This window comes from Gossypium hirsutum, chromosome D09 (assembly GCF_007990345.1).
Source record: "Gossypium hirsutum isolate 1008001.06 chromosome D09, Gossypium_hirsutum_v2.1, whole genome shotgun sequence".
Classification (NCBI taxonomy): Eukaryota; Viridiplantae; Streptophyta; class Magnoliopsida; order Malvales; family Malvaceae; genus Gossypium; species Gossypium hirsutum.
Genome location: NC_053445.1, coordinates 11,266,828 through 11,280,859, shown reverse-complemented (window position 1 = coordinate 11,280,859; position 14,032 = coordinate 11,266,828). Strand labels below are relative to the sequence as shown.

Genomic DNA, 14,032 nt, shown 5'->3' with positions numbered 1-14,032 from the left:
GGTGCACTGATGGCATTCTGTCGAACAACATTACTGGAATTTCCCAATCCTTGATTACTCCAGTTGAAATTTGGGTGTTGTTTCCGCCCTGGATTGTAGGTGTTGGAATATGGGTTGTTGTTCCAATTGAAATTTCCCATGTAAAATACTGATAATGGGTTCAACCGGCATTCATCAAAAACATGATCTTCCCCACAATAGACACATGTTAGCTCGACTGCTTTCATTTCCTGCACTGAAGCTAGTCTCTTCAATGTTTTAATCATATTAGTTAGGGGTGATACCTGAGTAGTTAATAAGGTATCGCATCAAGTTCCATAGGTCCAGCAACTCTTCTGACAGTATCCATCTTGTAGTTGGATATTGATAATCGTTGTAGTTGGATATAAATTTTTTTATTTAATTTTTATAATAATTATTTATAATACATTTTATATTTATATTAATTTTAATTAATTTTTATGTTTTTTCAAAAACTTTTCTAGAATAGCTATTAAGAAAATAATTCAAAATACTAAAATAATATTTTATTTTAGTTCAGAGATCAAATTTGTTATTAATAATTATTACGTAAACTTTTAAAGTTGGATGATCGAAATGTAATTTTCATCAAAACTGTGAAGCAATATAGTTTACCGTATTTAATGTACTTATCTTGCCTGTCCTCGGCATTTCATGGCAGATTGCTCAGGTCTCGTCTTTTTAACTTAATTATGTGACATGATTTAATTAATTGCCATGGTTATAAATTTGTATTTACGATTTATATATGCAATAATCACTATTGGGATTTGGTTGTACTCTTTTCTTTTCTATTTTGTATTAGTTTCTTTAATATCAATAAAGTTTCGTTCTTGCCATCGGAGTTTATTGCCACCTTGTCGGAAAAGATAAAAGCTTGAAATGCATTAAAATTTTAATCGAGTTAGTAATGTTAGGAGAGAGTGTTATGGATTTTTGGAGGATTTTTAACAAAAACAAAAAATAATGGGGTGAAAAATTTATAAAAGAGGATTCCAACACTCATAGGTATCAAGTTCAAGGTAGTTAACATTGACACGGTATTTATTAATCGTAGATCATGTTTAAAGGATAGAGGCAAGAAATGCATTAAAATGTTAATCAAGTAAGTAATGCCAATAGGGAGAGTGTTAGATTTTTGTTTTATTTTTTTTGAGGATTTTCAGTGAAAACAATAGAGAACGGGGTGGAGAATTTAAAGGAGAGGATTTCAACACTCAAAGGTGTTGAGTTCTTTATATTAAATGAGTTGGTTGGACCTACGAGCAATAAATACCATGTTAATGTTAACTACTTTGAATTCAACATCCATGAATGTTGATGTTTCTACATTGTTCTTCACAATACTTTTCTCCTTACAGTCAATGCACAAATTTTATGAGGATTTGACAATGCCTTGATATTGACACTCATAGATGTCGAGATACTCATTTAAGAAGCAAAACATATTTCGGGAAATAACTTCTCCACCACATATTTTAATATATTTTTTGCTATACTCAAATATAAAAAAAATCTAAATTTAAATTAGCCGCGGAATTCAAAATAAATTAATTGAATTATCAAAATATTAATATTATAGTGGTCAATATCTTTTATCAGTTTAAACGTTAGTTTAAATGTTAGTTTAGATTTTACATGAAACATATTATTTAAAAAAATCTTTATTATTAAAAGTTAGAAGATTTTCTTAACAAGTTAAAACTAATTTATTCATACAATAATATATATTTAAAATTTGAATATCATGTTATAAATATGTTTCACATAAATGATAATTGGTTATTAAAATTTAAGAGATTTTTCTTACCAAGTTAAAACCAATTTATTTATATAATTAATATATATGTATTTAATATGTTGTACATTAAATTTAGTTAATTAGAAAGGAATTTGAGGTGAAAGTATTGTGGAGGCCTTGTATAAAGTGTGGGGTTGTATTTTGCTCTATTAAAAAAACAAGGAAGTTCATGTACGGTAGATAAAAAAAATAAACTGATTATTCTGTTAAAAATTTCATATATTTTTATTGTTAAAAATTTGGTCATTGTACATCAACATGAGGTATATGTGGCACGCCATGTATAATTGTCTAATTATTTCGTTAATCATGTCAATTTTTAACTCTAGAAAGTGGATAAAAATTTTAATTAAAAAGACTAATTTGTTCTTTGGTTTAATATATATAGATTAATTTACTTTTTTAATAAAATGAACAAAATACAATTTGACTATTAGTACAGAGACCTTCATAATACTTTTACTAGGAATTTAGTTGATACAAATGATAATTTAAACCTTCATTTAAATTTAAGAATAAAATTAAAATTCTAAATCATAATATAAAATATATGTTTTATGTGTTTTTTGGTCTTACGTTGGTAAAGGTTATCTTAGAATTTATTTAAACACAATGATAGGGACTTCAAAATGTAACATTTCCCAATAGAAGTTATCAACTTTGCAATTAATTTGTCTTAGATCTACCTTTCTAATCCTCGTACCTCTCGCTTGTGAGGTCAATTATGTCATTAGGGTATATTATATAAATCCCATATTCCAACATTTTTATCACTAAAATAACCTTATAGTATAACAGCCTATCATTAAAAGCAAATAAAAAAGAACATCTTATTAAAGCTGCTGGTTGCATGATCTTCTTGTAACCTATCATCCAACCAAGGGCCCTCTTCTTCCCTTTCCTTTTCTTTTCTTTCTTTCATTCAACACTTCCATTTGATCTGCCATTGAAATATATGGTATCATATTTCAAGCATAATTTCCCAGTTTTTATAAACCCTAATCACCCATTTCCTATGTCAAATTTCAACCCATAATTAACCCATTTCAAAGTTTCATACTTTTCTTTCCCCCTCCAAAAACCTTGAATTTATCTCAACCTTGAAAAACCCCAAAACAGGGAAAATAAAAATAAAAAAAAAGGAAGAAAAAACCCTCAGAATTGGAAAGAAAAAAAAAAGGAAGGGAAAAGCATCATCTTCATTTATTTCAGGGCTCTGCAAATTCATCAACAAAAAACGTTGAAAAGATCAATACCCGGAATTTGTTTTCGACGAAAAACATTAAAAAGAACTTTTGTTTTTGTTGTAAAAATTAGAAAAAAAATTTCAAGGGAAATGCCAAGCGTAGCTGTAAAATTATATAGTGTATTCTTCAAGTTCCTCTTGAAGCAGCGTTTGCAAAGCTGGATTCAAGACCCTATTGACGAATCCTCCAATCCTTACGGTGTCACGACCCGACCCGAAGAATCCGTTTCCGCTCCCAATCCTTGTTTCACCGACGGTGTCGCCACTAAAGACATCCACATTGACCCGTTTACTGCCCTCTGTATTCGGATCTTCCTCCCAGAATCGTCTCTTTCCCCTCCCGAACAATCCCACCCCAAATCCCACCTCAGATCCTCCCTATTAGACCCCAATTCCATTAACCACCGGAGGAACAGCTATGCTCCTTCTGATACCGGAACCCCGAGAAATGATTCGAGAAGAAGCAGTCTTGATGGGTTAAATTCAAGATCCGACAATAATGTTTATCGAGGTTATTCACCACAACCTCAAAAATGTCGAAAATTGCCGATAATGTTACAGTTTCACGGCGGGGGTTGGGTTAGTGGGAGCAATGAGTCGGTCGCCAACGATTTCTTTTGTCGGAGGATAGCGAAATTGTGTGATGTTATAGTTGTGGCCGTTGGTTATAGGTTGGCGCCGGAGAATAAGTATCCGACGGCTTTTGACGATGGATTGAAGGTCTTGAATTGGTTAGGGAAGCAAGCGAATTTAGCCGAGTGTTTTAAGTCAATGGGGAGTGGGGCTCGTGGGGTTGGAGCAGAGTTTACCAAGGCCGAAGTTCAAAGACATATTGTGGATGCATTTGGGGCTTCCATGGTTGAGCCATGGTTGGCAGCTCATGGTGATCCATCAAGGTTGTTATTCCTTCATTTTAACCATTCAATGTTTCGATCTTCTTCTTCTTCTTATTTTATTATTTTTTATTATCTTTTTGTATTTGTTTTTGTAAATGAATTTATTTGATTGAAAATAAAGGGGTTAGTTAAGTTAAATTTTATCCTAGTATGAATGGGATGCTGTGATTTTCACTTTTGTTTGATGTTTTTGTTAGATTTTCTGCTATTGATGTGTTTTTGGCTGGAGATGTTATATGCATTGCTTGTAGTTTAGTTTATAGGTCGATTAGGTTCACGATATGAGGTAGAAACTGCAACTTTGATCATAGAAGTTTGACTTATAAGCTTAAATTCGTTCAGTGTCGGTAGATGCTATGTGGGTAAAATTTTAATCTGAATTGGTTGAACATGTAGGGTTAGTTAAGTTCAATTTGATCCCACCATGAATGTTGATACTGTGATCTTAAATTTTGTTTGTTTGTTGTTTTGGGGTTAGATTTTCTGCTATTGATGTGTTTTTGGCTGGAGATATTATGTGTATTGGTTGTAGTTCGGTTTATAGATCCATTAGGTTTACCATATGGGCTAGAAAGTGCAACTCGATTATGGAAATATGACTTATAAGCTTAAACTCATTTGGTATCAGTCTATGCAATCTAGGTAAAGTTTTAATTTGAATTGGTTTTATAGTTTTACGACAATTGAGTGTTGGATTTCATATGCATTGCTTGATTTTGTTTTATTTGGTTGAAAATTTAGGGGTTAGTTAAGTTCAATTTGATCCCAGCATGAATGAGATACTGTTATCTTTACATTTGTTTGATGTTTTTGCTAGATTTTCTGCCATTGATGTGTTTTTGGCTGAAGATGTTATGTGTTGCTCATAGTTCTTTCTATAGGTCGTTTAGTTTCATGATATGAGCTAGAAACTGCGACTCAATCATGGAAGTTTGATTAATAAGCTTAAATTCATTCAGTGTCAATAGAGGCAATGTAGGTAAAGTTTTAATCTGAATTGTATTATATTTTGTTTTATTTTGTTGAAAATTAGGAAGTACATCTTGATTAGGGAAATCTGACTTGTAAGTTTGAATTCAATGATTGAATTAGATAGCTATAGGTAGGATGAATGCTTGTGAATGAGGTTTTGATTGCTAACCGTTTGATAGTAACTTAGTTTGGGTAATTTGTGATCCTGCTATAGTGTTCTAATATAGGATCTATATTGTTCAATCTCCAAAGCCCATATTTCCCTGAGAGCTTCAGTGACTTTAGTCTATTCTCTTTTGTGCACTTGCGATCTCCTCTTCACTGAATACAGTCCAATATTTCAAAGTAGTCTTTTCTATGTAAAGTTTCAAGTGCATGTAATATCAAGCACTTCTCTTTAATTTCTGTTTCTAATTTGATTGCCTAAGATGGTATTGAGATATTCGTTTTGCTCGCTTTGGCCCTGGGTTGTAGCATTTATCTACCTATTTTATTAGTTTTGATTGATGTTTGTGGTTTTAATTTCTTAGACACTAAAAATGTATATGCATGCATTATATTCTATGCTACTTGAGGATAAACTGTATTGATGCACGCTTGCTGCAAATTGGCTTATTTACTTGTATTTTGTCGAAGGATGTCCCAAGTGCTACTAAATTTACCCTTGTAACCGGAAGAGAACTTATACTTTAAGAATCTACCTTTGTGTTTTGTCCAGATCTATTTCTTCCATTAGGTTGGTAGGGATCGATGAATTTCTTACGGACCTTTCTTATTAGTTATTATCTCTGCTAGGCTTTAATGTTATTTCTACTTCCACATTATTCATGCATTTAAGAGTATTATAGAGATTATAACTTATCTGAATGAGCCCATTTTTGAACTCCTGCCTAGTGTTGGTAAACTTGCTGGTTCTTAGTATTTTCTCGAATATGTAGATAAATTCTTCTATGTTGCATTCAATTTTCATATGGCGATTTTGCCGAATCTTTAATTTTTGACATTGTTGAAACAGATGTGTTCTACTTGGGGTGAGTTGTGGAGCAAACATTGCGGATTACGTGGCTTGCAAAGCTATCGAAGCTGGCAAGCGTCTGGATCCTGTCAAGGTTGTAGCACAGGTTCTAATGTATCCATTCTTCATTGGAAGTATTCCAACAAAGTCAGAAACAAGGTTGGCAAACTCCTACTTTTACGACATGCCAATGTGCTTACTTGCATGGAAACTCTTTCTTCCCGAGGAAAAGTTAAGCCTTGACCACCCGGCTGGCAATCCCCTCATCCTAGACAGGTCTTTGAAGCGCATGCCCCCGACACTGACAATTGTAGCAGAACATGACTGGATGAGAGATCGGGCCGTTGCATACTCAGAGGCACTTCGGAATGTAAATGTCGATGCACCTGTTCTCGAATATAAGGATGCGGTTCACGAATTTGCAACCCTTGACATGCTTCTAAAGACTCCTCAAGCTCAAGCGTGTGCTGAGGACATTGCCATCTGGGTAAAGAAGTACATCTCATTTCGAGGTAATGAGTTATCTTATTAAGTGGGAGGTTTCAAATGTAGAAAAAGATTTGCAGCAGTGCATCTTTTTCTGTTATTCGATCAACAAAGAGAATGAGAACTCTTATTAAGTGGGAGGTTAAAATGCAGAAAAAGATTTGCAGCAGTGCATCATTTTCAGTTATTCGATCGACAAAAGATAATGAGATGATGCAGGGTTGCCGTAAACAGGATCGGGATAATCATATCCCATTTATTCACTTATTGGTAATTTATCATTCTAACTCGTACCTCGGCTTTTGGGTTTCCCCCATATCCTGTTGTGCTTGTGAAGATGAGATTACTCCTCTTGACTGCTGATGTAACAAATTTTTTTTTTCTTTCCAACTGTGAATTAAAATGTATCATTTCTCGTGAATAGAGAGTTTTGTTATGTATTTACAGTAATAGCAATGGCAACTTAACCATCAAAGCTTGTGGCAATATAAACCTTTGAAATGCTTGTCTTATAGAATTATGTTACGAACCAATTTTGAAATTCAAGAAATGAGAAGAATTCGGGGATTTCAAAAGAGAAGAAAGGGTTTTAGAAGAAAGAGAAAACTCATAAATTCATTCGTATTGATAGTGTTATGGAACAAAGAGAAGCAACGGTCAAAAATTCTTTAGGGCACGTTTGGTTCGCTGTATTGGATTAGAGGCGTATTGGATTAGAGGTGTATTGGGATTAGAGGTGTATTGGATTAGAGGTGTAATAGCTAATCCACTGTTTGGTTGAATGTAATGGAATAGAGGCGTAATAGTAATCTTGTGTTTGGTTGAATGGAATAGAGGTGTAATAGCATAATGGAAAAAACTAAAATGACTAGAATACCCTTAGCATAAATTTATTTTGGTAAATAATTATTGTTATTGTTATTTAAATTATAATAAGATTATTATTATCAATAATAAATAGTTTAATCATATTTAAACATAATTATTATTAAATATATTTTAATTAAAATATATAATTTAATAAAATTCTTAATAATTAATATTCTTATATTAATTTACTGAAATCATAATATATGATACTGTAAAATATAAATTAACATAATTATTATTAAATATATTTTAATTAAAATATATAATTTAATGAAATTCTTAATAATTAATATTCTTATATTAATTTACTCAATCATAATATATGATACTGTAAAATATAAATTAACATAATTATTATTAAATATATTTTAATTAAACTATATAATTTAATAAAATTCTTAATAATTAATATTCTTATATTAATTTATTCAAATCATAATATATGATACTGTAAAATATAAATTAACATAATTATTATTAAATATATTTTAATTAAACTATATAATTTAATAAAATTCTTAATAATTAATATTCTTATATTAATTTACTCAAATCATAATATATGATACTGTAAAATATAAATTTTCTCTAAATTTTATAATATTTTGAATACAAAGAAATAACACAAACAATTTTCTCTAAATTGAATCACTCAAATAAAATATTTTAAATATCTCATGATTTTAAAATATACTATAAGGATAATTTTTTAAAAATAATTTATTATGATAAATCATATAAATTAAATAAAGAAACAATACTAATCCAACATAAAAGAAATGTAATAATAATATCATAAAAAATATGTTCTTAGTTAATGATTTAGTCTGTACTTTGAGAATTAGAGAAAACTCGAGTTCGAGATTCAATTATATATGAGAAAAGTATTAACAACCTCACAATAACTTAATACATGTTGTTTTAAAATTTTGAACCCAGTATTTAAATATGATCCCGTAAAATTTAAGAATGCATGAAATTTATTAATTAAGTGAATTTGATTTTGGAAATAAACAAAATACTCAATTTAATTTTATTATATTTTTTAAAATTTACTCACATTATAACATTAAGAACAACAAATGAGAGCGTATCCAGTAATTTTGGCAACAATCTCTTTAATTTTCGTAATGCTAAAATATTACCTTATTTTTTTTAAATTAAATCGATGAAAAGAAATTCATAGGTGCATTTTCATATAAATAATTGAATTATTCAAAATTACATGCATTTAGAGATAAATATTTTACCCAGCACTACGCTTGTTCGACTCGTAAAAGGCAAAAATTAGGATTCAAAATTAAATTATAATTTTTATGATAATAAAAATTACTTAGGACATCATGTTCTCAAAAACTCAAACCTTTATCAACATAGAATTGAATCGAATATCGTTTTCATCTTCCCAAGTTTCTATACATAAACTATGAACACGGAATTAAACAATACAAAAATGGTATTCTTCTTCCATTGACATTTGATATCAGCTTCAGAAAAGGCAAAAGACAAGAATAAAGAGATAAAACAAAAGATTAAATCAATCCTATATCCTTGACTGACATAATTTACCTAATAAACATTTACCTAATAAAAAGTAGCAAACATGTTTCTCCTAACAAGCAAACATACCGAGTCTCGGAAACTCGGCCGCTTACTGTTGAACTAATTGCAATAAATTCTTGGAAAAATGTTGGAAAAAAAATTTCCTTCAAAACCATGTTCCAAAAGTTCAGTTATCAGATGCTAAATTCTGCAATATTTACCTTGCAGCCAACTATATCCAGCAGAGATCTATCGGAGAAGGGATATTCGAAAAGACCGGAAACAAATTTCACTCTCAATATTCGTTCAACGGCATCATCTATCCTGGACATCAGTACTTCCCCAGATTCAACCAGAAACGTCAAATCATCCATGAACTGTTTATATCTGAGAGGCACCATTACCTGCACATTTTCTCAATCAAGGAATGAAGAAATGAACAAAAGAAAGATTTATTGTAGAATTCGAGAAACATTCTATACCATGTCGATACCAGCATTAACAGCAGTAGAAATACAATAACGATAGTTTGAGCCTCGAGGTTCAGTGAGTCGATCGAGTGCTTCCCAGTCGGAAATTACAAAACCCTGAACAGAACATTCCCCCGAAGTTACATATGCTACATAAAGCATTTGATGGAATGCCTTACTATAATAGGCATTTCACAGTACACCTATAGGCCATTTCGGATGAAAAGAATACAGGGATCCAAACCTTGAAACCTAGTTTATCTTTTAGAATTTCTGTCAAGAGGAAACGATCAGCATGAAGTTGACGTCCGTTCCAACTGGAATATGATGCCATAATGGTGGAAACCCCCTGAGAAATACAGTCCAGATATGGTGCCATATGAATGCTCTCTAAATCATCATATGATAATATGGTATTCCCTTCATTTATACCCTTTTCAGTGCCTCCATCTCCAACAAAATGCTTCGCACATGCAATGACATTGTTTCTGGAATCAAGCAAACTTGATGATGAGAGATTGAAACAAGTTTCTAACGAGGTATACCTGTATATGGTTATTGATAGTTGATACAGAATCCAACACGAATATATCTACCTGCCAGCTACAAAAGGGTAGCCTTTCGGGTAGTCCGCCGGTGGTTTTCCCTGCAAACCTGTAATAATGGAAGTCATTTTTCGAACAATGTTGGTGTCTTCACTATAACACTCAAAACATCTTCCCCATCTGGGATCCCTGCATACCTGTGATAATACACTAATGTCTCAAAATCTATATAATAGAAAATTTTATAATATATAAAAAGGATCTTAAACATGATTATGACATGAACACAACATGGACGTATGAATTATCAGGTCTAGTATCTCGGTAATTATTTGACTTGGTACAACATGGTAGAATCAAAGAACATTTGGCTAATTATTTTTACAGTACTTACAGCTACGCAGGGAGCAAAGTCATAGTGAATGCCAGTTGCCCTAACTTCAAGAGCAGTTGCAGCCCCAATTCTTTGAGCCAAATCTGCATCTCTATGATGAGCATATAATTTTCAATAATTAGAAAATACAACTACTGTATTTGAAATGATACTCCCATGAATCTTTTACTGTAAAAAGTTGGCTGAGGAAATGGAGAAGGCTAAATACAAGAGTTATGTTACTCTACCTCTTCATTTTGCTTAAAATATCCATATCCACACATAATTAGACTTGGATACGCGTTAAGATCCTTTATATACATAGAAAATTTTAAGCATATTTATGTTTGACACACTTATATCCAGCACTTGCCTCTGATTTTTAGCAACATAATACAAGAGTGCCTAGTTCTAGTCCAATTCCTTTTTTCCCTCTTTCTTAATACCTAGAAAAAAAAATGAGCATACTTGTGCTCAACACATACCTATATCCGGCACTTGCCCCCAAGGAGCAACCCCTTATTATAGGGGGAAACTTAGAAAAAAGAGCACTCCTATGTTGAACATATACATCTAGCACTCGCACTTGAGTTCAAGCAACACAAGGCTTTTGGGTAATTTCAACGAAATGTTTAAAAATACGAGCTTATCACGCGCAAGGGGAAATCTATTGATTTGCACAACACTGGACTTTGGGGTCCAATTCTCGTGTGCGCAAGCCCATCCTCTCAACTGACTCTATATTATAAGCAAAAGTCTAAAGTTTTAGAATAAGTGAGGTGGGATAAGTTCTTTTGAAACATCACTCATTTTTAGCACATAGTACCAGTCAAAAACTCTATATTTTTTTTCTCTCTAATGGACATGATGTAATATAGGGGAAAATTAATATCACAATATTCATTTATTTTCCTTCATCAACATTGGCATTGATCAAAGAAATATTAGAAATTACCATAAAAGACTTAAAATCAAAGAAGAAACAAACCTAGTAGCTCCAACTCCAACATTGTGAGGAAATATAGTGGCACCATAAACACTATTGTTACCATGAACTGCATCAATCCCATAAATAAGCGGTATCCCAAGCCGAGACTCAAGTGCTGCCTGCTGGAACTTATCCACCATATCAGCCCAATCAGCTGGCAATGCTTTCTCAAATGGCACACTTCCACCGGCACTCAGTATACTACCTGCCAAAAATTTAAGGCTAATCAGTGTTCTCTAGTTCTCAAAAATTATCAACAGACTATTCGAGAAAATGCCTAAAAGAGGAAAAAAAATAAAGGTACCTATGGAAAAGCTTTTGAGATCAGCAGGAGTGGCGACACTTCGCTCGATTTGGGTCATTTGACCGATCTTTTCTTGTAGAGTCATTCGAGAAAGAAGGTCTTTGACTCGATCCTCTATGGGTGCATTTGGATTCTTGTAAGTGCAATCCATTAACCAAAATTGAATTGAACAGAGAAAATCTGAAGGATAAAGAAAATTCGAGCTCAACCCAGAATTTTAATTCGATTAAATCTCACTTCTAAAATTCAAGTTTTGATTCGAAATGATAATCAAATTGTTCGTAGCTCTTCTACTAGCTTGTTCCCTTAACCGGAGAAAAACAAAAATGGATAAATCAATACTTAATCCAAAACATCAGCAGTATTGTCTTCATAGAAATTTATGCAAGAAATTCCAAAGTCATGAAGAATTAAAACAGAAAGGCAAGTAGATGGAAATAAATGATTGAGAAGAAGTTGAGAAAACTTTACCTTGGGTACGTTGAAGGAAAGAATGAGGCTTCAGAGTCACATGAGAAACAGATAAAGATGGCTTCTGCGAAATGAAACATGTATGTTAGGTGTTGAAATTAAAAAAAATAAAGAAAGAGGGGAAGATGATGAAGAAGACGGTGGCAGAAGAGAGAAACTTAAAAGCGTGTTTTGAGGAGGGAGAGGCTGGAGGTGACTTCGCTCGCAGGATCTGTTTGATGTTGGGAGGGAGAGGCTGGAGGTGGATTTCTAGTTGGGAGGGCAAATTAGGGCTAAGGCTGTAAAACGGGTGTAAACTGAGGAGGAGGCAGGGATTACAAAACAGAGAATTTTGGGGATTAGGAAAGTAACGGATTAGAGGGGGATTAGCAATACATTGAACCAAACGGCAGATTAGAGGGGGATTAGGTGGGGCCCACCGATTAGGGGTGTATTGGCATAGCCAATACACCCAACCAAACATGGTGTTAGTTTGATATTTCAGTTGTCATTTCTTTTAGCTGTTATAGTGTGAGCTGTAAAGCGCAGCGTTTCATTCCTAATTTTAATGAAATGGTGTGTGTGGAATAGGGGTTTAAGACTTTTAAAACAATTTATTTTGGCTTATGACCGTTTAATGAAACGGTGTGATTTGAGGCAGTGTGTTAACAATTTTCAGTTGGTTATATGGTCATTACTCACCTTTTTAGCACCAATCAAGGGTGGGTAATACGATAATGGAAAATTTGAGTGTTGCTTTTCATTCTTCTCTTCTCTTATTTCTCTCGGTTCTTCTCCTCTCTTCCCTTCTTTTTTTATCAAATTTCCTTCTCAGAATTTTACACGTAACAAAGGTACCAGAGCTATTCTAGTTCTCATGGAAAACGATGGAGTCACCATCAAGTTGCAAAAAGAGATGGGGTTGTTGCAACATGAGCTGTCTTAGTTGTAGATGGAGTTTACACAGATTGATGCCAAAATTGGTTCGCATCTAAAGGACTTTCATAAAGGTATCAAAGGTGAGATCTGTTTTGAGCTACATTCCCTTTTTGAGCAATACTTTGGTTAGTCATCTTTTGCAAGTGCTACTGGAATGGTCAAAGGCAAAGGGATTCTAGAGGTCCTCCTCTTGGGATTCCAAGGGAGCACTTGGCCATGTCCCCTATGCCAGATCTGGGACACATTGGTACTCCTCGTCAAGTTGGATTCCTAGACACAATTTGTAACACCCTTTACTCGACCTGATCGCCAGGTCTGATTACTAAATGTCACAATTAAATCGATTTATTTAATAATATTTCTAACTTGATTTATTTACAACTTAAATAACGCCAGATTTAATACATATTTTCACATAACTTTGCTTTAATATCTTAGATATCAACATATTTCAAAATCTAAAGGTTCAAATTAACTTTCTATAATTACTAAGGTTCTTACAATCATTTTGCCTTATTGAGCATCTATATTTATACACAATGACTTGGAACCTAAAATTTCGATAAAATTACACTTATTTGAACCCTGAGGTGTAGCCTCTTAGGGTTCCCCTCTGTATGCATGATGCAGCTACAAAGCCATTCTTGTGGACTTGGCGGTGCTTGGTTTGGTCCCTCCACACAATCCTAGAGTTATTCCTTGACCTTACATTCAAGGTAAAATACTCGTAAGTTCGAATGAACTTAGTGAGAATCTATACAAAAGCATTCGTAAGTGACTTTCGAAGTCTCAGGTAATAAAGAAAGAACTAATTCTCGTAGTTAAACTCCCTGAGTTTCATAGGGGTTTTCGCAGTTTGACTGGCGCAGATGACGCCCATACATTCTTTTTGAACGACCTGTTAGCGGACATATCAGGCAGATTTGGTCGTAATTATACTCTTTCTTACATCCCCTTTTAGACTTAACTTTGTTTTGTTTCATCATAAACTTTCATTCTACCTTATTGGTTTGTCTCATCAAAGGATAATCACACAAGCAGATATACGGATTGTTAACTACCTTTGGCAGACTTGCAGGTAATTTGCCACAATGACGGATTTTTACCTTGATCC

General features: G+C 33.0%; 2 protein-coding genes across 5 annotated transcripts; one reads left to right on the top strand and one right to left on the bottom strand.

Annotated features, from left to right (window-relative positions):
- Positions 1–2,599: 2,599 nt before the first annotated feature.
- LOC107892197 (probable carboxylesterase 11) lies at positions 2,600–6,912 on the top strand. The gene is made up of 2 exons (XM_016817212.2): positions 2,600–3,964; positions 5,952–6,912. Exons 1-2 carry the CDS (start codon positions 3,159–3,161, stop codon positions 6,481–6,483), a joined length of 1,338 nt encoding a protein of 445 aa, XP_016672701.1. The 5' UTR covers positions 2,600–3,158; the 3' UTR covers positions 6,484–6,912.
- Positions 6,913–8,653: 1,741 nt separating this feature from the next.
- Positions 8,654–12,287, bottom strand: LOC121221176 (beta-glucosidase BoGH3B). Of its 4 annotated transcripts, XM_041101790.1 has the most exons (9): positions 12,159–12,287; positions 12,001–12,064; positions 11,530–11,709; positions 11,226–11,430; positions 10,259–10,349; positions 9,916–10,061; positions 9,564–9,807; positions 9,332–9,436; positions 9,029–9,253 (listed from the first exon to the last, which is right to left on the bottom strand). In XM_041101790.1, exons 3-9 carry the CDS (start codon positions 11,678–11,680, stop codon positions 9,044–9,046), a joined length of 1,152 nt encoding a protein of 383 aa, XP_040957724.1. In that variant the 5' UTR covers positions 11,681–11,709; positions 12,001–12,064; positions 12,159–12,287; the 3' UTR covers positions 9,029–9,043. The 4 variants fall into 4 exon arrangements, with proteins under 4 accessions (XP_040957727.1, XP_040957724.1, XP_040957723.1 ...); XM_041101793.1 differs by lacking the exons at positions 9,029–9,253; positions 12,159–12,287 and adding an exon at positions 8,654–8,927 and having other exon boundaries at positions 9,296–9,436; positions 12,001–12,152; XM_041101791.1 differs by lacking the exon at positions 12,159–12,287 and having other exon boundaries at positions 9,077–9,253; positions 9,343–9,436; positions 12,001–12,152.
- Positions 12,288–14,032: the final 1,745 nt, after the last annotated feature.